This window comes from Balaenoptera acutorostrata, chromosome 3, assembly GCF_949987535.1.
Source record: "Balaenoptera acutorostrata chromosome 3, mBalAcu1.1, whole genome shotgun sequence".
Classification (NCBI taxonomy): Eukaryota; Metazoa; Chordata; class Mammalia; order Artiodactyla; family Balaenopteridae; genus Balaenoptera; species Balaenoptera acutorostrata.
The window spans coordinates 1,254,005-1,280,424 of record NC_080066.1 but is presented as its reverse complement, the minus strand read 5'-3'; the positions used below and the strand labels follow the sequence as shown (position 1 = coordinate 1,280,424).

Here is a 26,420-nt window from a genome sequence, read left to right as displayed (position 1 = left end):
GGATTCTTAAAGCCAAGGGCCTGGACGAGCTCACCTAGGCAGGATGCACTTTTAGGGTACTCCCAAAGCTCAGAATCAGGGGAAAAGGGTACAGCAAATCCTAACAGGATCCAAAGAATCCCAACTCTAAGCCAAGTTTTTCACTAAAACAGTGCAATTAAGAAATTATATGAAACAAGACTGGAACACAACTATTTAAAAATTTTGTAGTAACCTGGTATTTTACGTTTTCTTCTCCAAACGCATAAAATTATGCACTCTTTCAAAACAGACTGTTCTGAAATAACTGCACAATGTAGTCAAAACATATTTATTACTTTTCAGTGTCATTTTGTACACTCCAGTACAAATACAAGAATATAGCCATATTTACAGGTATTGAAAAGAAATCCGTATATTCAAACCCCACATCTAAATACAGTAGCTTTAAGTCCTGAACTACAATAGTTCTGGTTTGCAGTGAATTACTTCACGCCCTGCCCCCTCCCCTTTGAAATAATCCCTTGAAGTTAAGGTTGTGTTTAAAAACAATAGATTGTTTCTGAAATGGATTCACAATTAATTCTTTGAAAAATTTTAAGCACCTCCTTTCCAAGATTTTACAACTGTGAAGCAGATACATAAAATCTGGAAGATAAAATCACTCATTTGGGCTATTAAAAGCAGCATAATGTCTTTAAAAAGGGCTGACAGAGTTTTCAGTGTGCTTAAAATCTGGAGATATAGCCCAAGTTCTAAAATTAAAAGTTAGTCAAACTAGTTAAACAGAAAACAAAGGGGAAAAAGACAGGGAGGCTGGCTCCTCGGGGATAAGACTCTAACAGATCCACCTTCACAAAATACATTTTATTACAACATCAGTTTTTAAGGTTTGAATGTAACACCACTCATGTCCCTTTTAAAACAGAAAAATAAAAATCCTGAGGTTTCCCAGGGGCTATTTGCATTTCTAGTCTCAAACTATCTGAGCCAAGGTGTCCACCAAAATGAGATACATGCTCAAAGCCATGGCAACAGGACAACTAGATAAAGAATTTTCTGGGATACTATGCCTATTTTAATAAATATTCCCTGGTTACCTCAAGAAGGTTAGTAGCTGGACACCATGTGTGTATTAAAGTGCAGTATTTAAAGTAATTCACTACAGAATAAGTGAATCAAATATTATAAAAATACTTACACAAAATTTTTAATTCTGTTTAAAAATTCACCGGGAAAATTTCAAATTAGGCATCACATATGTGTATGTGAGCAGTTCCTTTAGGGATATAAACATTTTTAAAAGTCAAAACAATAAGGTGACATAGATCAATAAACAATTAGCAAATCAAGTTCAAAGTTAGCTTAAATCACAAGTTGCCATCTGACTGGGAAACATCTGCCTACTACATCATCTCTCCAGAAAAGATACAGGACTACATCAGTAAGGGTTCTAACTTAACATAATTCTCCGGAGTTTCATTTACATGCACTAATCAAGTCCAGCAAATATCAACAATCTCACAGGTATTAACATTTCATGGCGATATAATTTATAACAGTTATTTTTTCTTACATTTTAAAAGTATCCTCAAGTTACAATTTAAAAAAATCAGTTTCCAGTATGACTTTTAATTCTTAATTACACTGGAACATTTTTGTATTTTAGAAAGTATCATCCATACTATTGCTTATAGTTTACCTTTTTTTAAATTTATTGAAAAATCTGAGCATTATCTTCTATGCTTTAAATATGCTTAAAGCACAAGAGCAATTTGGAATTTTAGCATCCCAGAATGTAGAAACAATGTCTAACATCACAAAATAAGCCCTTGGTGCTGGCAGTTCTGAAAGCACATGAATACATCTGCCTCAAGAGGAAAAAAAGTCTCTAAATTGGGTAAGTTAAGATTTTGAAATTAGGAGGTTCTTCAGCATAAAGAAACCCTTGTGATCTGATTTAATACTGGCAGTGTCATGCTAAGGCCATGTGACCAATATTTTAGCAAAGAAAAAAAAAAAAGCCAAGGTAATTTTATAGTAGCAATAGTTTCTTTTTTTATTTTAATATACTTTCGGAAACAATATACAAAGCTGAGCTTTCCCACCATTTCCAGGTAACAGCAGGAAGCTCCAATTACACAAATTTAGCGTTTTGTGATGGCTAAGATCAGCAGTCAGCACCAGACTTGAACAGTCAGCTACAACACAATCATCCTTGAGAATGAAATGTCATTAATAGCAAGACAGGTAAACCAGGGTTTAACAAATGACAACCACTTGGGAAGTGACTTAATCATTCTTGTTGAATTTCATATTTCATTAAATATTCTTATACACAATTTCCTGTTAATCGCTTTAAACAAAACCTCCCTTAAGGAATTATTTCAATTAAGTATAAATGTTCAACAAGAATAGTTCTGACAAAGAATCCCCAGGTAGTTCAAATTCTAATATGCATTGACCGAAGGTAAAGAAAAATAACAATTTTTGTTTGTTTTAACATGTTTATTATAACAGATACAATTCACATCTGACTAGCTGTTTCCTCTTCCCCCCCAACCATGTTCATTGGGCCATTTCCTTATATTTGAGCCATCAATGTACTTTCAGCACACATGCCCAGCAGTACTTTTAAGTCCATTCTTACAGGGTGCAAATGGATTTCAATAATTTACACAAACAAGTGGGTTATGCTCAATCACTGCAGTTTTAAGCTACTGTACACAGGAATGAAAAGGTTATAGAAAAGTGCCATAGCCAACAGTGCCTTAAGAAAGGAGTAAAAGAGGAGCCTTAAAAAATGGATAAAATCAGATCAAGGATTTCAGAGGGAAATGGAACACACGGGAAATGAAAAACATTTCTCTGCAAAACAAATGGAGAAGCACTGCTCTTGATCAGGTGCAAGTGTGGAAACAGTTGTTTCATGGTATTTTGTACACTGCCCATATGGTTCAAAATTGTATCCTTAGACACAGATCGCCTGGCGCTTGCACTGAATTTTTTGAAAATGCAAGATTTCTGAATGATAAATTAACCCCCCAAATTTTTCTTTAAAAAAGCTAATTTTGCAGACAGGTTTACATGTAAAAGGCTAGGTATTTAGCCACCTCAGCATTGATTAGTTTTGGATGTCTAAGCTCTGTTACACATGGCTTCCCATGGCTTCACTCTACAAAACATATTTACAACGTGAAGAATACATCTACAAGAAATCTACATTTCAAGGGTTTTACAAATCAATCTTGTATCTTTCCCCTGAATTGAATCTCACAGACCCCCACCCCTTGTCATTTCCTTTGCCCAGCTTAACGGTCCAAAGTCTACTTAAATGCAGCTCAAAAATGTTAAGACTGGGCAACAGATTTACAGTTCTGTTCTCAACACCATGTGCAATTATTCACATCTTCACACCATGAAGGAATTCTGATTTTTTAGCTTTTCGAGTTCCTTAATTTGTTGTCTCAAAAATAGTATCCTGAAAAATAAAAGAGGGCATTAGAACCCATGTGGTCATTATAAATGTTACAGAAAAACCAAACTTTTAACTATAAAAATAACTTTACAAAGAAAATGAGTAACTACTAGTTAAAACAAAGTAATTTAAAACTGATTAGTGTAGTTAGGACAAAATCACCATTTGAAAATATTACATATATTAAAGTATCAGGATGACAAAAGTTAGGTTTCCTAGTTTTCTAAAACCCGTTCTCAATAATTAGTTTGAATATAATGACTGACTTAAAAGGTAACTGTTCACTGTATCATCACCAGACACAAGAGGCAGCAGATAACATGAGATAAACTTACACTGCATGTTTTCTGGACCACAATATAGTAAGCCTAGAATTAACGAGCGGCAAGAGGCTAATCGTTTCTGAAGAACAATTCTCAACATAAATGTCGGTTCATAAAAATGGAGCAAAGTCCAATTGACATGTATATCTAAAACAAAAACTAAAACACAAATTCCACAGCTAACTCGATTTCCATGAACTCTGTTAACACTGTTCCTCTTCTGACCCCTTTCTTCTGCGAACTACGACGATTACTGCTTTGATATAGCATGGTATCTGTGTACAGTCAAACATGATACGTGACATATGACTGATACGATACGTGACTGTTCAGTAAGCTGCTGTAACGAGTATCGCCTGCCTAGCAAGCCAAACTAAAGTTAAGTTTTATGTACGTCAGAACTACTTTCAGAGCAATCCTAGAGTAGAAAATTCCCAACTGATATTCAACAAGTACCTCCAGACATTTTAGTAGTTGAAAGGTTAGATAAAAACTCACTTTTCCAAGTTTACTATAAATCCCAACTTCGCATTTATTAAATTGACCCAGTCGCTCAATATAGACAGGAAGTGAAGCCATTGAAAGTTAAGTCCTCGATTTTGTAATAGGCATTGAAAAAAATATCTATACTATTTAACACGATATAGAAATCCTACTTGAGTAAGATACTAGATTAAGAAATATGAGACAGAGGGGCTTCCCTGGTGGCGCAGTGGTTGAGAGTCCACCTGCCAATGCAGGGGACACAGGTTCGAGCCCTGGTCTTTGAGGATCCCACATGCCGCGGAGCAACTAGGCCCGTGAGCCACAACTACTGAGCCTGCGCGTCTGGAGCCTGTGCTCCGCAGTGGGAGAGGCCGCGATAATGAGAGGCCCGCGCACCGCGATGAAGAGTGGCCCCCACTTGCTGCAACTAGAGAAAGCCCTCGCACAGAAACGAAGACCCAACACAGCCATAAATAAATAAATTAATTAAAAAAAAAAAAAAGAAATATGAGACAGAGTTTAAGTGAAAACAATTAAAGAAAGCAGATATATATCATTAAACTTCCTGGACAACTAAGTTCTTAATGCAATTGCCAAGGGGTCTATCGATGCTGCGAGGACACCGCAAACAGTGACGTGAATTTCAGCTGAAATACGTGCCCTCGGCAAGAGAGCGCTGCTCCCAAGCGGACAGGGGGCTCCCGGCTGCCGGCCACCCCCCGCTTTTTAGGTAAAACATCACTGGCACCGTGTACTGTCATGACGCAAGAAAAAAAGTCTAACGATGAAGCATTTACCACGGGTGAAGAGAAATAAAATCTAGATGCCGCTACCATTCGCCGGGAGTACTATCAAATTATGAAAACACAGTTTACAGTATCATGGAACGATACTGATGTATCAGAGAACTTTAAATTTCAGAAATGAAATTCGACTTATGTTCTTTAGTCCAATTTAAGATCTAATTATTTTAAGATACATAATTTTTAGCATTACCTAAAAAAAAACAGAAAAGAATTCATTTCAGTGAAAAGCTTACCTTTGCTCTCGCAAAGTTGCTTGAATTTCACATACTCGGACTAAAGATCTTAAATTTTTTAATTCAGTACAAATTTCTGACATATGAACGCTTCCCATGTTATGGGCTTCCTCTCGCAATCTCGATGCCTGTAATTAAAGAAATGAAAATCTCATGAAATATAAATCATATTCACATACAAAAAATAAAACATTAAATTTGAGTGTAACTTTATACCAAGGTTACAGAGTAAATCTTTTCCTTTAAATTCACAAAAATGCTCATGAATCTAAGGGGGAAAATGATTTTCTTTTAAAAAACTGTCTCTAATGGTGGAAGGTGTTCACTTTAAGATTTCCCCTTCAGGTTTCCTTGGGGGGATAGTATTTCCCATCTCACAGTAGTTTCGTGCTGGGATAGAAGGACTCATGATTTGTGGTTAAATAAAGATGCTGGATCAGCCAAAGCAAAGTTCAGGTATTAACACTGATAAAAGGGCCTATTGTATCCCTGTATCAAGAGATACACAATGTATTTCCGTGAACTTACAGAACATTTCAGATGGTTAGTCATCTGATAAAAGGGAAAAGCCAATTGCAGTAACTGCAATGTCCTAAGGTCCCTCATCCCAAAGCAGAAGTGTTTCCTAACTCCAGTAGCTAGTCTGGAGGGAGAGTCATATGATTAATAGTACAGCTGAACCTTGAGCAACAGATTTGAACTGTGCAGGCCCACTTACATGTGGATTTTTTTCAATAAACACCACTGTACTACATGATCCACGCACGCTTGTGTGAACCTGAGGATGACGGACTCCGGATATGGAGGGCTGACTATAAACCACACTCGGATTTTTGACGACGTGGAGGGTCGGCCTCCCAACCCCTGAGCTGTTCGAGGGTCAACTGCACTAACAGGTTCTAAAGCTATCAGAGTGGCCGGCTGAGTAGAAAAAGCACAATGGCTTTGAGTCATAACACTGCAGAAACTGGGTGACCCTAGTGTAAATCTATTTGGTCTTAAAGGCCTCATTAGTAAAATGGAAAACTCATTATCTGCACTGGTTAGTAGTTTTAGAAAGTGGAGAAAACAAACATAAAGCACTTAGCACAGAGCTAAATTAAATGCTGAGCACTTGATAATGGGGGCTATACTGATAATTAAAATATTTTATGTGAAACCACAAAAAGTTACCTCACAAATATCCACATCAAATATTTTATAAAGTGACCACAGACAATCTAATTAGAAATTAGTTGTTTTAAATACAGCTTGAATCCTCTGGTCCAGATTAGATTTTCTCAAAGTAGAATTAAGTTGCCAGTCATCCAAAGGTTAAACATCTGCTGTGATCATGTAACATACCTGCTTCTCTGCATGATCTGCAGGCCATCCTTGAACATGTTTGATGAGATTTTCATTGAAGTGCGCTGCTAGCGTAGGTGTTAATGAACACGTAGGACGGGCAGATGAATTCTGTGGTACAACTGTTGCATTTGAGGCATTACTACTAGAAGTATGATTTGGACCAGGTGACGGACTTCTCTGGCTACTAGAAGAGAAAACACAATTGAATGTGTAGTATGTTTAAAAGTGGTCTCTGGGTATCCTAGACACTGTCTGTCAATACCTTTCATTAATTTAAAGGTACACAAATTCCTAACAAAAATTTATTATTTTAACATCAAATAAACAGAACTGAAAGTCCGAAGTATACTTATATATCGTGTATTCCTAATACACTTTTGGGGGGCTACAAGAGCCCCTTTAACACTAACGTCAGAGTTGAATTTAAAGTATCAGTACTCTCCCAAATTTGACAGCAGAACCTGTTGACTTTGTATACTACAAACACTAGACAAGAATGTAACTAAGCAATGGTCACATTTGAACAGTTGTCGATATAAGGCACATTATTCTACCTTAAGTACATGAAGATATGGAGGGGGAAAAAGTACACTGTCTTTGACTGTTTAATATCAGAATAAAGTGCTGAATCAGAGGGTGAAATAATGTGAAGCAAACTAGACTTTTAATTGCAAAACAATGAATGAGTTTAGTGGCAAAATAAGACCAAAAAAAGCAACACTCTGAGGTTGCTTATCTTCTTCTAAAACTGTATGGCTAGGGCTAGGATTTGGGGATATAAATAATCACCCAAGTTGATTTCCTACCTGCTTCACATCAGTTATTTCCAAAAACTAAGTCTCCCAAAGGATGAAGCGTTTTCACCACTGAGGATATTTATAATTATACTGCAGCCTCTAATGCCAATTTAAAAGGAGAATTTCCCCCAAACGTTCTGAGCAACGGCAACGCTGCTAGCAGACAGCTTCCCAAAGCGATCCCTGTAAAGGGAACGACGCTCATGTGCATGTATATGCTCCGCAACGCTTGTTTAGAAAACAACAATAAAAACAACCGCTGAATTATGCTGCCACCTCATAACAAGAAATAAAAATAGGAAAGTCAATCAAATGAAAATCATTTAAAGTTAATTAACAAAGAAAACCGACAACACAGTACAGCTCTCCATCTGACAAGCAATCCGTATAGGGTCAGAGTTGAGGCTATTATTAGGAAAGACACACACACGCGTGCGGACACACACACACACACACCAGTTGTAAAATACTGGCCCAAGTTTTAGATGTGAGATATCTGGCTTTATCAATACATTCAAATCTAAAACTGCTATTAGGAAGTTAAAAATGGTATCATTTCCAACTAATGAAGGAGTATAAAATCATGTGCCCTCTACAAGTATCACATATTATTACTCCCATCATATTTCACCAAGTAAAATTCTAAAGAAAGAGCCACTTTCTTCAAATTAACCCAGGATTCATTACTAGAGACAATCTACTTATTGTAGTAAGATTTGCCTTTGTAAATTTTATAATACAAAAAACTATGGTTAAGCTGTTCATGGATTCTTCCAAGATCAAGTTCTACTACATATATATATATATATATACACACACACACACACACACATATATATATATAAAATAATATCCAAACAATATGGCAATATGCCATATTAAGGAAAAAACAACGTGGCCTCAACACACAACATCAACTTACTTTGAGCGCTGAAGACTTCGAGGAGAGACAGGTTCATGACCTTGCTGCTTGTCAGCAGTTACAGGCTGCTGTGTGGCTGATTGTGAAACTGGTCCTTGCTTAACTACCGGAGTACTAACCTGAAACGTCAAAATCTGGTGAGACAAGGCTTCTGCCACAGAGACAAAAAGCATGAAAACTAGATAAGAACGAAAGTTCTACCAATGAAATTATTTCTGTTATTATTCTATTATCTTCCCAATTATTTCTCTTCAGTGATTTTTAAGGTAACAAGAGTAGTCCTAACTGTCCTTACCTAATAAGATTAGTAGTAGTGATACAGACACATGTAATCGTGTAAACTATTATCATTTAGGGCCGAAATCCACATACTTCTCTAAGTCTAGTTAGTAATCTTAAACACTTTATAATCTAGAGATTTAAAGAAGTAGAATCAAATGAGTTTCCAAAGGTCATGTAGTTAGAAGAAAGTCAAGTTTTGAGACTTAGATCTAATATCATAAAACAGCCCTGGGCCAAAAAATTACTTAGCAAACCAGCATAAGAAACTAGTTCTCCTGATTTTGAGCCCAGTTTTCTTTCCAATACACTATATAATACCTCTTCTGATTTACTGTTATTTATTTACTGTATCAATAAAAATAAATACGTTCCCACATCATACAAATACAGCTGCTCAAATTTCAACCACATATGAAGAGAATGTATATGCCGGTCTATCAGAGAATGAGCTACGGCCCATACATAATTCAACTGGAGTGGGCTTCAAAGAGATGTCACCCCATACAGGCAGACCAAGAGATCCATGACTGCAGTGGGGACACATATAGTAGGGTGGCCAAAAAGTTCATTTGGGTTTTTCTGGAAGATGTTATGAAAAACCCAAACGAACTCTCTGGCCAACCCAGTATCATTCACATTCAGACACGACAGAGAAAAAACAAGCAGTCAAAGGTGGAAGCCCGAAATTAAGGCGCAAAGGCAGACAGAGGCACCTGTGATTAAGTCTCACCGCTTGGCAGCAGAGGCTGTTATGCGGTGGGGGGGTGGGGGGAGGATAATTAATATCGCCCCCCAGCGACTCTGGTTAGCACTGCTCCTTCTGAATACAGAAGAGCACGCTCTTTTATAAAGAATATTTTGTAAGATCAAATGTCCACTTACTTTTAAAAACAACTCGTAAGTTTTTAATGCAAAAAACCGAGAGCCACCTGCGTAAAGGATCTGAAGTGGCAACGTTAGGACCGACGGTACACCCAACACTGCCACCCACGCCGCGTGCCCTCAGGACGCCACCGCAGGACGAGCTGTAAGCTCTAAGAATAAGGTCTCTGGTGCTAGAACTCACCTTGTAATTCTTCTCCCATCAAATACAGGCAAACAATAAAGAACTGCACAAAAAACTAACAATTGTGACTCAAAATTTAAAAACTTAATCTAGACTAACCCCAAAACACACACAGACCAACGGCTGAAGTAGGGAAGATGAGCCAACAGAAGACTGAAGATCCGGCCCACCATCCATTTCAAGCTGTTTCAATACATTTTTATTTTTAAGCTTCTGCTTATGATTTTATTTGAATAAAGAGTTCTTTGGCATGAAAGTCTGAAACAGCCCACTGTTTTACAACTAAAAAGAATTTCCTCCTATAGTTACCATTAAGAGTTAAAAAAAAATTAAACCTGTACATTCCAACCTCCAAATAGCTCAAGTTTTCCTGGTGGTGTGCTACAGAGCAAAGAACAAGCGTGACTGGGAACTGCTTATGAATCAGTGCGTGAGACTCCAAGGATGTAACATCAAGCTGACAGTAGCACGGTAAGGTCCTGTTCACAGCCCAGCAAGAATAGAAACCAGCAGCTTTCTAACTGTGCTCTGAGGAGCCAACCATGTACGATTTTGCTTGGACAACCAGGCAATGTAGCTTAGTATTAATAAAATGGGTTCTGTACTCAGAAAGACCTAGGTCTCAAAATCTGACTTGACCACAAAAATCAGACTTAACGGAAGATTTCATTTTCTATTAAATGAAGCAAATAGTAGCTGATGTGAAAATTAATACATATAAAGCTCTTAGCACAGAAACTGACTCATTTCTATAATTTGTAGAGAGGTGGATGGACCTAGAGTCTGTCATACAGAGTGAAGTCAGTCAGAAAGAGAAAAACAAATACCGTATGCTAACGCATATATACGTAATCTAAAAAAAAAAAAAAAAAGGTTCTGATGAACCTAGGGGCAGGACAGGAATAAAGATGCAGACGTAGAGAACGGACTTGAGGACACGGGGAGGGGGAAGGGTAAGCTGGGACGAAGTGAGAGAGTGGCCTGGACATATATACACTACCAAATATATAATAGATAGCTAGTGGGAAGCAGACACATAGCACAGGGAGATCAGCTCGGTGCTTTGTGACTACCTAGAGGGGTGGAATAGGGAGGGTGGGAGGGAGACGCAAGAGGGAGGAGATATGGGGATATATGTATACGTATAGCTGATTCACTCTGTTATACAGCACACCACTGTAAAGCAATTATACTCCAATAAAGATGTTAAAAAAAAAAAAGTATGGAGAAAATTACTGGAAAACATGTTCTCTGATCTCTCAGTCTAAAAATTCTACAAATATTAAGACTCAATTAGTATACCTTCTTTATCCACAAAGCCAATTAAGAGAAGAGAACCAGGGGCTTCCCTGGTGGCACAGTGGTTGAGAGTCCACCTGCCAATGCAGGGGACACGGGTTCGAGCCCTGGTCTGGGAAGATCCCACATGCCGCGGAGCAACTGGGCCCGTGAGCCACGGCTACTGAGCCTGCACGTCTGGAGCCTGTGCTCCGCAGCAAGAGAGGCCGTGACAGTGAGAGGCCCACGCACAGCGATGAAGAGTGGCCCCCGCTTGCCGCAACTAGAGAAAGCCCTCGCACAGAAACGAAGACCCAACACAGCCATAAATAAATAAATAAATAAATTTATAAAAAAAAAAAAAAAAAAAAGAGAAGAGAACCAGTGTATAAAAGTGGCACAGATGCAATTCCCTCCTCCAAGCCCTCAATCAACTGAGAGTCTAACCTGAACCTATTCTCACTCACCTGTCATTCATCCCACCACTACCTCATTCCCCAAAGAGGGCTTCTTCTCCAATACATATTCTAAAACATTATGAAACTTGCTTTAACCAGAAGTGGTTTCTTCCCCGGTTTCCCGCAAAGGCGACATACCTTTGGCTGTGACGCAACAGGAGGAGTACTAGCCAGAGGCTTGACAGGGACTGCGTTCGTCTGAGGTGTGCTTATTCTCGGAGACACGTACGATCTCGGGGATGATGCATCAGACGTCAAAGACATCGGAGACTGATTAGACGGCTGGGCTGTGGAGAGTAAAATAAACCAAAACCCGCTGTAGTTTATGTGCAGGAGATCTTTACATCTCTCCACATGCCCCACACCCCCAAAGAGAACAGCTATCTGAAAAAGTCAGCATCTAAGCACTCGCTGGGGTCACAATGACCAACTGAGCTGCTGAGCGAGACCAGCACGCCCAGTGCGGCCCCCACTAGGTCTGCGAACATGCTCCCCTGGAAGGCCTCATCTCACCCTCGCTGCTTCTTTCCCACCCTACAAGGAGGCCTGACCGTCCCCCTCAGGTCCCCGCCTCATGAGACCACCCAAGGGCTAGCAGCCCTCACTGCACGCTGCGTCAGTAGGCCAGGCGTTCCTGCTCACTTTAGCAGCTTTCTGCACTGGGGCTGGGGGCAAGCCAGGCAACCCTTTCATTTCCCGTTTGCTCCTCTGTGTCCCTTCCCCACTGGGTACCTGCACGGAGAAGAGGGCTGGCTAAGTCAAGGCAGGACTTGAGCATTTCTACATCCTCTGGTCAAAACCCATCTAACACCAACTTGAAGCAAACTTCAACTCTTAAAACAGATCCAATGATTCACAAAGATTGAGGGTATATCATATTTTATTTTAGCTTTGGAGTAAAATATCTCACTAACGACTTAAATGCTGAATATATACTATATTGCAGATGTGATGGCAACGGTGTAAGATATATGTCAAAAGCCTGTTTCATCTAAAAAGGTAAAGAAAAATACTACTTGTATACAGCAGTGTTAACAAATCAAAATAAAATCAATATCATAGCTACGCTCTCTTCAAAGACTAAAAAAAAAAATCTGCTACGAATTCCACCTGCCCCCCACCAAGATACAATTCTAGAGGTATCTAAGAATATAAATACCTTGTGTAGAGAGCTGAGCAGCTTGAGAAATCAGAGAAGTTATGTTGAAAGCAGATGGTCCAGCAGTAAGAAACTTATGAATTATAGACTGCAATGAGGCTTGGGTCACAGCTGCTGTAAGAACTATAAACATATTATATCTTAAATTCAAATAAAAACACAGTGGCATATGTGCTATTAGTTACAACTTGAAAACTCAAAAGGAACCCAGAAAAAATCTGGAGTGTTTCCATACTAGAACTCCCAAAATAAAAGTCTAGAAGATAGGAGTAATACAATGAGCCTAGAGATGTGAAGTGATCTGAGGCAGAGGCAAAGACATTTAATGGGTTTATATAATAAAACAGTAGAGTTTCCTTTACAGTAAAGTTTAGGTGTCCAGTTAAAGGAAACTCCTCTATGAGACTTTTAAAACAGCAAAGAGTATTCACCGGAACTTCTGATTATACCAGAAACCTATCGTACATAGGCAACGTACTTAGTACATTACTTGGAATTAACTGGATAAACAGCAGTTATTTCATGCGATTGCATTATTAGACCAGCTGAGCACTCAAACCCTACATCAACACTCACCCACAAGAAGCTTTCAAAAATGGATATTAAAAATCTGGGTACTTTGGAATACCATGTATTTTTGAAGCGTAAGATCTTTTATTATTGACATTTGCTTAGGCTATCATTTCTTCAAAATGTTTAAAAGTCCCACTTTGCCCAGTAAAATGTTCACCTATCAAGAAATGCTGAAGAGAATAAGAATGGAAGATTAATGACCAACTAGCCTAAGATACCTCCATTTTTAGGATAAAGGAAGAATTTAACCACTTATGTGGAAGTGTACACAAACAGAAAATTTTGCAATGTTCATAAGGCTTAAATGTTTCAATCTGAATGGTTTACGAATTAAAAACTACATCCACTTTTATTCAGACTTCTTTGAGGTGGCTGCCCAAATACTTTAGCAGCACACTGAAAAGCAAAGTTGGAATTAACAATGCAGTTAACTAGGAAAAAGAGGATAATGTTACCCATTACTTCCCTTCTCAAAAGTGTTTAAGTAGTTTAAGAACTACCTGAATTCCTGTTCTTAGTAATTAGCATATTTTAAATATTCCAAATAATCATTTACCGATATAACATGAGATTTCTTGAAATATGTTAGAAACCAGGTGTTTTCATATCAGTTTTAGCAAATATTCTTTTTTCTGTTTTCACTTAAAAAGAAAAAAAAAAATCACCATATACATTAAGCTGACGGAACAGTTATCTCCAGTAACTACCAGGTACACAGCCAAGTCTTGAAAAATATACAGAAAATCCAAGTATTGCTAATTCAATTACAGTAACAAAGACCTTAAGCTATGGGGGATATAAACTCCAAAGCATGAAGTTCAAATGTGAATTTCAAAATGAAACAAAGACCATTCCTATATTGGAGATTTTACTAATTACATAATTTTGCACAATGCAGATGAACTTTGTAGAAATTATCACAATGAAAATTTACCTTCATTTATCTTGGATATGTCCACATTAGAATTATTGAGTTGCAGCGTGGCTTGCAAAGCAGGAAGCAACTGTCTGAGCAGATTTGGGTCCTGCAGTAATGGAGGTATTGGTGACTGTGGGACAGGAGAGACAGGCATTGCTGAAGCAGAGGCTGGAGGGGCAGGCGTGGGGTTCAGTCCAGAGGCAGAAGACGTGGAAGGAGTTGTGCAAGAGTGTGACACCGATTTGTCTCCTGATGTAGATTCTAAATAAAAAGGAGATAATAAAGCTGAAAAACATTACTTCAATAGAGGAAACTGGAACCAACATCAAACAAGCAACACCCACGTGGCAGGCACCTAACTCAAGTAACCTCATTTAATATTTATAAGGTAGCACAGAGGGGACTCAGTAAATATCTGGCTGACTAGATATGAGGCAGACATTTCACATCCTGATTTCATAGATGAGAAAACTGAAAAAGATTACATAACTTGCTTGAAGTCACAAAACCTGGCAAGGCAGTGACTCTACCATACCCATGTCTGAGTCTCACAGCACCACACTCTATTGGTAATGCTGTCTCAAACACATGCACAAGCACACCTTCTTGTATTGCGTTTTGCCTTTATTGCATTTTGCAGTTGCTGCCTTTTTCTTCTCCCCCGGCCCGCCCAACAAATTGAAGGTTCTGCAGCAACCCTGTACTGGGCGAGCCTCTCCGCGCCATTTTCCCAACAGCACTCTTTTTTAATTAAGGCGCGCTTTGTTTTCTAAATGTAATGCTATGCACACTTAATAGGCTACAGTACAGTGTAAACACAACTTTTCTATTACACTGGGAAACCAAAAACTTCGTTTGACTTGTACTGTGAGACCTGCTTCACTGTGGTGGTCTGGAACTGAACCCACAATATCTCCATGGTATTGTCCTGTATTAACTACACTTCCAAATAAGCTTCCATTAGGATATAAAGGGACAGTACAACTCTGCAAGACTTAATTTCTATGCATCATAAAATAAGGTGAAAATGCTTATGACCACAAAAACAGTCTACTTAAGCATGACACCGGCCTTAACACCGATCAGGAGAGGCACGGTGGTAAGCACCCCAGAACGGACTAAGGATGTGATGACTAGGACGAGACCCTCCTACCCTGAACTTCCATCCTTACAACTGAGCTTTAGGACTGCATACTCCTCTTCGGAATTAAATGTACAAAGTAATGAACTACCTCTATTTGTACCACTTAATGATTATTAGCACTAAAAAAGATACTTTTAAAAGCAAGAAACTCCCACAAGAACCCAACCTCAGTGTTTAAAAATAAACCAAAAAAAGCATAAAACATGCATAAAAAATTATCCTTTGAAAGCCATCACTGCAAATTACTTATACAGATTTAATGTAACTGAAATTAAAAGCCCAATAGCATTTTGGTAGCATTTGACAAGCCAATTCTATAACTTATTTTGAAGACGTATGGGCTAGTAAGAGCCACAAAATGCTTTAATAAAAGGAACACAGCTACCGACATGCCTTGCCAGACATAAAAACTTTAACATTTAAAACAAAACCAATTTAAGGCAGGTTAGACTTCTGTATATGTATTTAAGTCTTTAGAACTAGTAGATGAAAACAGAGGAAAATAACTTTGATGTGAGGATGCAGAAAATAACAAAGAGCAAAACAATTAAACCCAAAGTACTGGTAACCAAAATACTTTAAGGAACTCCTATAAATCAAAAAAGACAAACTAAACAATAGAAAGGTGAACAAAAGACATGGAGACAATTCACAGAAGAAACGTGAATGGCTTAAAAAACACAAAGGATGCTCAATTTCATTGATAATCAGGAAAATGCAAACTAAAAAGCAACAGAATATTCTTTTATGTTCATCAGACTGACAAAAATGTCCAAAGTCTAACAATACCGAATGTTCTCAAGTAGTAATGGAAACACCTAACATCTCAGGTGGAGACTAAACTCATATAACCACACTGGAAAACAACTTGACATTATCTAGAAAAACTGGAGCTACATGCACTTCACGACCCAGTAATTCCCCTTAGGCATACACCCTTAGAGAAACTCTAACGTACATAAATCTGGAGAAATACTCAACAATTCTCATAACAGTGTTATGCTTCTTTTTTTATTTTAGCACAAAACTAGAAACAAAACACATGTCCACCAACAGGAAAAAGAACATCAACTGGTATTTTTATACCATGAAATTTTACTAATACAGTCACCGTAATGGAGGAAAGAATTAGAAACAGAGGTCCAATGGGTTAACGACATTAAGACTAGATTATTCAAGATATTCATACATAGTCTCTTACAATCTTGGCTGAAAGGCTCTTGAATTTCCCATATATACCCATTTCTTGGAGATTTTCAAGCTCATATATACATTGTATAACTGAATTAAGACTGCTACTATGATGTATAAATGTTTCAGGAACACTACATTTGAATATTACACTGCTACCTAATAAGTATAAATCTTCACTCCCAATTCTAGGAACTAAACATTCATTAATCATCATGGCCCCAAAGAAGCCGGGAATTACTACTGAATAGCAAGTTTACTGCCAAAAACAAAACCCCTCCTCCACGGCCTTTTTATGCTACTGTAATGGTCAGAAGACCCAGAGACGATGGCTGCTTTCAGTAGATTTCACGGATGTGTTGATCTCATATGATCCACTCAGAAGGTCTAAGACATATTCATTTTTGTAAGGCAGATACTTTCATTTTAAAAGGCACACATTTTAAGGGAGGGTCTCTAAGTCTAGCAGATTGCCTACCGTGTTCAGCTTTGCTGTTTTGGAATCATAAACAAGTATAAAGAAACTTGAGGGCTTCCCTGGTGGCGCAGTGGTTGAGAATCTGCCTGCTAATGCAGGGGACACGGGTTCGAGCCCTGGTCTGGGAAGATCCCACATGCCGCGGAGCAACTGGGCCCGTGAGCCACAATTGCTGAGCCTGCGCGTCTGGAGCCTGTGCCCTGCAGCGGGAGGGGCCGCGATAGAGAAAGGCCCGCGCACCGCGATGAAGGGCGGTCCCCGCACCGCGATGAAGAGTGGCCCCCGCTTGCCGCAACTGGAGAAAGCCCTCGCACGAACCGAAGACCCAACACAGCCAAAAATAAATAAATAAATAAATAAATAAGAAAATCCTTTAAAAAAAAAAAAAGAAACTTGAAGGAAATAAGATCTTCCTTGTGAAAAGTTTATTACTTCCTTGTGTCAGTTATTACATTTTATGAGGCAATATAGACTATAGCAGCAGTTTTCTCCAGATCATATACCTTAAGGTTCAGCTTAAGGAATAAACAGTTCAGGGGCATCTTAATGACGTTTAGAATGAAACAAGTTCTCTGTTTTTACTTCCTGCATGAAGTAAATTAATACTTATATCCCTCTGAAATGACCCTTTTGTTACATTTACTATGGTTTTCCTCTGCCTTTATAATGATAGGAGTTGGAGAAGGTGTAGGTTGTTTCCAAATTTCTTTCGATGCTGCTAAATCTATCCACAGATTTGAAAAATTAACACAGGCTTGAAAATTCTTCAGTGTTGCCATTCAATCCAGGAAAAGGAAAACACTCCAAAACAGAAGATACATATCACCGCAAAGAAATAAAGTAACAATGTAAATAAAAACGTGTATCCCGAGGAAGGATTTCTTTTGCAGTTCTGTGAGAGATTATTAACGAACAGTATGGAAACCAGTTACTACTACTCAATACTTACGGGAACCTTGAGCAAGTTAACATCTCTAAAGGCCAGAATTTCTCTTTTTAAAAGGTCTGACTTTGCGTACGACTTATCAAAGTTTACAAACAGAAAACAGATACCAGGGCTCCACCCCAGTTCTAATGAATGGGGCGGGGGTGGGGTGTCCGAGCATATGGTGAATTTCCAAGAGTTCTATGGGTGATTCTGCAACACCTTGCTGGTTATGAAGAAATAGAGAACTTCCCAGATTCCTTTTAACTTTAAAAAACCAAAGGAAACAAAACCAAAACAAAATTTTTAAAAATACAGCACAAACACAGAGAACTAGTGGAGAAAGGGCAAGGTCAGAGACAGCAAAGCTAAACTGCTTTTCCAGGTAGGTCTTCAGCATGCTATTTTCACACTAGTTACTTATTTTTAAAAACAGCTCCACTCACCCCCTTCTTCCTAAAGGACACACCCATACAAATGCCCTCCCGAAGTATGTTACATCTTAAACATTTTTAATACTACTTGCCTCCATCTAGAAGTATAATTGAGAAAAATGATTGAGTGTGATAAAAATATAAAACACCACCCTGAAAGGCAGTCTTGGTTTCATCATTAAAATATAAACGAAAGCTACTGGTTGGGTGCCGCTCCTCTGCGTTCAGAGCGCCCTACCACAGACATTACCCAGCATCTCCTATTATGTAGCTTATTCTCTCTCGCCCTTCTATCAGAAAATGAACTCTTTCAGGAGAAGAATTTTGTTGTATTTATCTGTGTAGCTCTGGTGCAAAATGGGATCTGGCAGCAAGATGGCATCAGCATGTACTTGAGGACTGGATGCCTGACTCGGCAAGAAAGGCTCAGGTGCATGTGTCTGTGCTGTTTTTCTTAAGCTCTAGGTTCAAAACTTATGATGGGCAGAAAAGCCTAAGGTCTCCAAAGATAATTCATTGAGCAGACAATGAACAGCTCACTTTATGCTATGTTTCATAAAGCTAATTAATACTACATAGCCTTAGAGACAAACTTAACTTATTTAGATTCATTTTAATAATCATAAAATCCTCAACCCCCTTCTTCTTTTTTTAAACACTCAAAGGCAACAAGCAACTATTCGGAACAAATACACAGTCATTAATTGTGCTTTTTCTACACAGATATTTAATTTTAATTAACATTTCTATTTGTCTTTTTAATCCGGAATCTGTTACAATGTTAGGTTAACATACTTCATGTTTAAACAGTTTTGTATCAAACTAAAATTAAAAATCTGGATCTTTGAAAATAAAAACAAATAATGAATTTAAGTAAGAAAATTAACGTAGTGTTTTACATTACAAAGCCATTTCAAAAGACTCTTCTGCTTTTTAACGTCAGCCTCTAGTCTCATTCTTTAAATGCAAACTTTTCCAAGCATTAAAGAAACCTAGGTTGCTTTAAGCCTATTTTTTCAGCTTTTGGCAAAACAACAGTATCCAATTTTAGCTCTAGCATGTTTATTTTTTTATTTTGTGTGCATGTGTGTGTGTGTGTGTGCACGCGCACGCGTCCCTATAATTTTTTTAAGGATATGTGGTGATGTTGTCCTACGGTATTTTAAACTTAAAATGAGCTTTAAGGTCACTTTCCTACCTGATGTTTTTCTATCATTTGTAGATCTCTAACCAATTCTTATTGTAAGCCATGAAATAAGTATGTTACTCTGATTTTAATTTAAATTGTGTACATTAGCTTTGATAAAACCTTTTTCTCTCCCTTTATGCTTGTAATTATGAATTATTCATTTATACTTCCAATTTTTACCAGTAGGGGGAGTAACCTACCAAAGACTAGACTTCACAGAGATATGTACCATAACCTAACTTTTTAAAGCTTAAGGTAATAACCACTCACCTCTTCTAATTATAGGCACCCTTTCAAAATACCCAAGACAACACAGACCAAAGTCAAAATTTTCTGACCTACATTTTTCTGGTATGCCAAATAACTCCTCTTCAATCTGCACTAAGATCTAACAAGATACTGCACGTAAAGAGTAAAAGGTACTGACTGCATTTCTAAACATTAATTTCCCACAATCCTCTGACAGTTGCTGTCATAATACTAAACAGGATATGGGAACAAAGCTCAAACTACTGATGCAACAAGGGCAGCCTGCTTGTTTCATTGTGTAGTAATGGTGTTACAACACGGAGGAATCACAAGGGAAAACAAAGTATACAAGTGTAGTAGAAAAAACCATAAAATAACTAGGTGACAACACCAGGTCTATAATCTGTGACTTTCATTTTAATTTATTTTTTACTCTATAATTCGTAATTTTAAATGTGTCTGTCCAGAACTTTTCTATGCATTTAAAATGTACATAAAAATAAGTATGGCATTGATTGATGTTTTATAACAATTATGTTTTTGCAACTTGCTCTTTTATTCAACCGAGAAAATCTTTATGCTAATACATACAAAGAGGATAAGCCTATTTTAAAACTTTTAACAGATTTTACTTAAGTGACCTCCGTAATAACCATCTTATTCACTCCTACCAATTGTGTTTCCCTACATTCAACTGTTAATTATCACCAACTTTAAGAGTGAAAAATCTCATTTTAATTTCCAATATTGTATTGGTAATCTTTCTCTTGAATTCTTTTATGCTGGTAAAATATACAACATACAATTTACCATTTTAACCATTTCTGGGTTTACAATTCAGTAGCATTAAGTACATTCACACTGTCATGCAACCATCACAATTCACCTCCAGAACTTTTTCATCTTTCCAAACAGAAACTCTCTACCCAATTAAACTATAGCTCCCAATCTTACAAGCCCAAAGTAAGCACTATTCTAGTTTGTCTCTCTATGAATCTGCCCATTTGAGGTACCCCATAAGTGGAATCACACAATATTTGTCCTTTTGTGTCACTTAGCATTAAGGTTTTCACAGTTCATCCATGTTGCAGCGTTTATCATCATTTCATTCCTTTCTAAGGCTGACTAATACTGCATGTGTATATATATATGTATATGTGTGTGTGTATATATATATATATATATATATATATATATATACACACACACACATATATGTATATATCACATTTTGTTTATCCTTTATCTGCTGGTAGACACTAGGGTTGTTTCTGCCATTTGGCTATTGTGAATAGTGCTACTGCGAACACTGGTGTATAAATACCCGTTTGATTCCTTGCTTTTCAATTCTTCTGATTACATACTTAGGCATGGAATCACTGGATCCTATGGTAATTTTATGTTTCATTTTTTGAGGAACTGCCAAACTGTATTCCACAGCAGCTGTGTTATTTTACATTCCAACCAGCAATGCACAAGGGTTTCAATCTCCACGGCCTCAAAAACACTTGTTGTCTTCTATTGTTTTTTAAAATATATATACAGTAGTCATCCTAATGGGTGTGAAGTGATATTTCACTGTGGTTTGATTTTCTTTCCCTGTTGACCAATGATGCTGAACACCTTCTTATGTGCTTACTGGCCATCAGACTATGTTCTTTGGAAAAATGTTGCATCAACTCCGTTGCCCATTTTTGGACTGAGCTGTTTCATTTTATTGTTGAGTTCCAGGACTTTGTATTTATATATTCTGGCTATTAATCCCTTATCAGACATGACTTATAAATATTCCCTCCCATTCCATGGGTTGTCTTCTCACTCTAGAGTGTCCTTTGATGCACAAAAGTTTTTAATTTTGATGAGGTCCAATATATCTATTTTTTTCTTCTGTTGCCGGTGCTTTTGGTGTCATATCCAAGAAATCACTACCAAGTCCTGTCTCATGAAGATTTTCCCTTGCTTTCTTACAGTTTCATAGTTTTTAGCTCCTAAGTTAAGGTCCTTGCTCCATTTGGAGCTGATTTTTCTAACTGTTCTAAAGCAAGACGGGCAATTTAAAATTCCTCTTCTGTAATTGCCTGTTCATATACTTTGCTCATTTTTCTATTGGATTGTTTTTTTTTCATACTGCTTTGATGAATTCTTAATGTATCCTTAATGTACTGATATTCATATTTGTTGCAAATATTTTCTCCCAATTTTGTTATTTTTTTTTCAACCTTTGTTAACTGTATCTCTGTCACAGAGAAGTTTTAAATGTCTTATGTAGCCAAATTTACCAACTTTTTAAGGCAAATGTGTTTTGGGTCCTCATTTAAAAGGTCTTCCTTGCCCCTCAAGTTATAAACAGTATTTTCTAACATTCTTTCATCACAGGTATTCCCCCTGCCCCACTGATCAAAATGCCATCTGTATTACATAATGTCATTTTAGTGACACTTACTAAATCAGACTAACACCAACTGCCCCCCACCCACCCCCGGTTAACGTCCTCAGTTATTCAACAAATGTTTAGGTACTTCTATGGCCAACTGGTCTAATTTTACATGAACATTTAGTAATCTTAAAAGTAGTCTGAAAAGTAGTTTAAAGCAAAGCAAGGAAGGGCTGAATGTGTCCCACTTACAGCCAGCTATGACCTCCTATGTGGGCTATAAAAGATTACTGCTCTTAACACACTGGGAAAAGTCTTCAGGTTCATTTTAACTTCACCCAGTCTACAAATATCATCAAAACACAAAAAGGAAGTTTATTCCAAGTGACTAACTCACATCTCACATTAAAGAACGACTAATCCCCTCCCATAAGATTAAGACTACAGAACAGCATGTAACTATGTGACTCTTTAGGCAGGCTAATTTCCTGAGAGCTGCCTTGAGGTCACTGAATAGGTCTGCTTCTGTGGCTGCTCTGTTTACTTTTCAAACTTATCTCTGTTAATAAACCATAACTCTAAATTATTAAATGAGAAACTTAAAAGTCATTAAACTCTTCTGACCCTGGCATTTATTTGGCTAAATCAAAAAACAAGGACCCACGTCTCCTGCCTATTCTGTCATTTCACAAATCTGGAAAAGAGGCTGGGGTCAGGACCAGTTTAGAATGGTCAATGGGTTGCCAGCCCATAAAATTCAGTTTTAGACTTTTTTTTTTTTTAAGCACATCAGAGTTTCTCTGTACTTTGTTATATGGCTGTCCAATAAAGGAGTCTTGCCAAGAGATGTTCAAATGTTACCATAAGAAACAGATATAAATCTAAAAGGAGGCACCTGACGCCCTTGTCTCACCCTGCCTAACACTAGGTTTATTCTCTGCAGAACCCAAGAGCTTCCCAGCTCCTCCACAGTTCTGTCCCTCAAGCAAGCACAGACTCACTTATCTACGGTTCTTTTCATCGAAAGACACACTGGCATTAAACAGATCTAAATCTATTTCTTTAATTAGACGCACAACACATGTAACACTCTTCTTTTTCTCCAAATACATTTCTTAAACCGTGACCAATGTAGGTGCTTCCCCAACTCCCAACACATGCATTACCATTCTTTCACTTACTTATCCATATACCACAAATACTGACTGACTGCCTCTAAGTACTAAGGATACAGCAGTGGTTAGGACAAAGTTCCTGCTCTTCTGTTATTTATTAGAGCATTCTACTGCTGTCATCCTTAAATACAGTTTAGCTATACTAATAGCACTTAAGACCAAGAGACCTATCTTATTTGAACCATCAACCTCTTAATATAAATTATTTGTTAAGGAAAATCCAAACAAGGAATTCACTATGTTGATGAGAACAGTCAATAGGAAGCTTCACTTAAATAACATGGATGTCTCCACTGAGGAAAAAAATATACCGCAAATTAATGGACCTTTCACAAACTTAGACTAACTGGAAAACAATCTGAAAAGATCCAAATTGTTATACAATTTATTTAAGGAAACAATATTGTCTTCAATTCACACGCAAGGGGAAATACTTGGTAAGACTGTACTATTTTCCCTATACACCTAGGCAACTCCAAGGTAATCAAGTTTCTTCCTGTAAGTTTAAAATTACTATATTTTCATATAAAGTTTGTGATCAGCAAACACACTTTGTAGAATTTAAACATGAATCACCTAAGATCTGTGAGGAGTTTTGAATTACTGGAGTCCAAACTAATATAGATTGGTGATGTCTTTCATTACGTACAGTTTTATGGAAAGAACATGGATTTTGGAGAAGCAGCCTCTTACACCATATGTTTAAACTTCAGCAATGTGCAGGCTCTTCATATCTAAGAAGACAATTCTTTCCCTCACAATGTTGTTTTAAGGAATAACCTAAAATGTGTACAAAACATTTATCACCAAACCTGGTACACAGTTAATCTTTAATTACATGAAGTTTGTCAGGAATAGTGCTTGAAGCTTCGAGAGAGAGGTCAGGGAGTGAAAAAAGTACAAAATGCAATAAATCATAACGTCTGACCCTACACAGGATAGTCTAATTGAAGGAACTAAAATTATAAAGTGGTAAGTGCAGTAACAGACAAAAAAACAAAGTGTTTGAGAGGTTAACTGACACTGAGAACCTAAGGACATCAACGCTGGCCCTTAAAGAAAGAGTACTGAGTTCAACAGAATGGAAATGGAGGAAAGAATATGTCCTTTTCAGCAAAGGATCAAAACATGAAAGAGCATAACACGATCTAAAAAACCTTGTACAAGTTTGCAGCAGATGAATTATACAGGGAATGTTTAAGAGTGAAATACTGGAGATCAAGCTAGTAAGACAGGCTGCAACCAGACTGTCAAGGACTTGCTATCATCTTACTGAGAAGTATGGACTTTTCCTTTGGATAAAACCGTTAGAAAATTTTAAGCAAGGAAATAACACCATCCTATCTAAATTTTACAATGATGTCACTGTCAGTGGATAGACTGGGTAGAAGGAAGCACAGCAGTTATCAAAAGGTTATTTCAAGAGCAATGACCTGAGTCTCAATAATGGCAGTGGCAATGACAAGAGAGAGAGAAACGATACACGCCGGTAAGACACAGGAGGAAGAATCCAAGATTTGTTGATGGATGGATGGGCAAGAATGTTGAAGAACATGGAATGGTTGGGAGGTAGTATTGTCACTGAGAACCTAAAAATTGAGGGAAAAGGGAGGAATTTGGGACACACTATATTCTGGGGAGATGTTAACAAATACCAACTGCTTGGAGAAGGAAGCAGACGTGTGTGAGTTAGAAATAAAGATTTGGGAGTCACTTATGTAGACAAGGTAGTCATGAGAATTGCGACCCAGCAAAAGAGGACATGTTGGGCAAGAAAACAGAACAAACCACAGTGAAGACTGCGCTCCACTGCTATTTACGGAGCGAGAAGAGAAGAGAGCGAGGGGACTGAAGGGCAGCACCAGCAGTCAGAGGAGAAAAAAATTCCAAGAAGGAGGTAAGCGCGAACAACAGGTAATATGACATAAAGACCAAAGATCTTTCTGAAGGTCAAAGGTTGTTTTTTTTTCAAACTGAGAAGTGTTTTTTAAATAAATGTTTTCTGTAACCAAAATAAAACCGGCAGAACTGAAAAACCAAAAACATCCTTTAGAAAGTATTACTACACTAACAGTTAATGCATTAATTCAGATTTTCTCTCTCAGGAATTCCCTTTTGTAAATTTAATTCCGCATCAGGGCAAATACGACTTGTGCATATGAATTTTGGTACAAGCCATCTTTGGGAAATCTGACAACATCTGGAATCACCTGTTTATATATGATGCACTGTATGATGAAAGTATGTTTAGTAATGTGTAACAACTGCTAAAGGGGAAATTCAAACAACATACATAAAAGGAGAGCAAACTAGAAGCAAAAGAAACCCAATTACTTAAATCCTTTGCCTACAAGTCAAATCAATGTGAAATAATGAGTCAGACAATAGAGTAAAAGCTTAAAGACTCATTAGGTCCACATAGCATCTCCTAAACCCAAAGGACATAAAAATTCCTCAACATTTACTGATGCTGATCTGCTAATTCATCTGCTAAGGAGTCTACCCAAGGTGATTTATTTACTTAATGCTTCTCAAATTTCCTTAGCTCCTCAAAACTGGGTTAAGTCTGGGACTGTGGCTGGTCTATGAAATAGGCTTATCCCATCACCCTGCTTCTTCCATTATGCATTGCCCCCCAAGTGGTGGTTGCCACAGTTTTTCTGAACCTTCTATGGTTATTAGCACCGAGTTGGATAAACACAATTTGGGTTGCAAAGTTCAACTTCTCCTCTTCAGACTTAACTCATAATTCAGACATTAAGACTCCTTATCTTATGGCCCACAACTCAGTTTTCTAATTCACAAACTGAAACCAATAGCTGCATGTATGCGGAAATGACAAGTTTTTAAATGTCTCTATTCATATTAAATGTTAATAGAAAATTGAGACAATTTCTAAACTATATCATGAAGATAATTATCACAAAAACCAAAAATTGCTTTATACAAGTATGATGGGACAGTCATTTAGCTGTGAAAAGTTATTGTATCCATTACTAACTGTTATAAATTAAGCACTTGACTTCAAAGTGTCAAAGGCTAAAACAGTTCTGAGGCTTCGTAATTAAAAAGAAAAAGAAAAAAGCTAAATATAGCTAACTCTAGATCTAAATCTATGCAGTAACATTCTAGAAGACTTTTTAAAAGAATTTATA

At 37.5% G+C, this 26,420-nt stretch overlaps 1 protein-coding gene across 4 annotated transcripts in view; it reads right to left on the bottom strand.

Annotated features, from left to right (window-relative positions):
* Positions 1–296: 296 nt before the first annotated feature.
* Positions 297–26,420, bottom strand: part of WAC (WW domain containing adaptor with coiled-coil) — an 84,722-nt gene continuing 58,598 nt past the window's right edge. For all 4 annotated transcript variants that reach the window (XM_057544461.1, XM_057544462.1, XM_057544460.1 and 1 more), the window contains 7 exons: positions 14,122–14,367; positions 12,615–12,737; positions 11,594–11,742; positions 8,372–8,490; positions 6,650–6,836; positions 5,306–5,433; positions 297–3,460 (listed from right to left, as the gene is read on the bottom strand). In XM_057544461.1, coding sequence (XP_057400444.1) covers positions 3,391–3,460; positions 5,306–5,433; positions 6,650–6,836; positions 8,372–8,490; positions 11,594–11,742; positions 12,615–12,737; positions 14,122–14,367 — 1,022 coding nt within the window. In that variant the 3' untranslated portion in view covers positions 297–3,390. The remainder of the gene's footprint in view (positions 3,461–5,305; positions 5,434–6,649; positions 6,837–8,371; positions 8,491–11,593; positions 11,743–12,614; positions 12,738–14,121; positions 14,368–26,420) is intronic.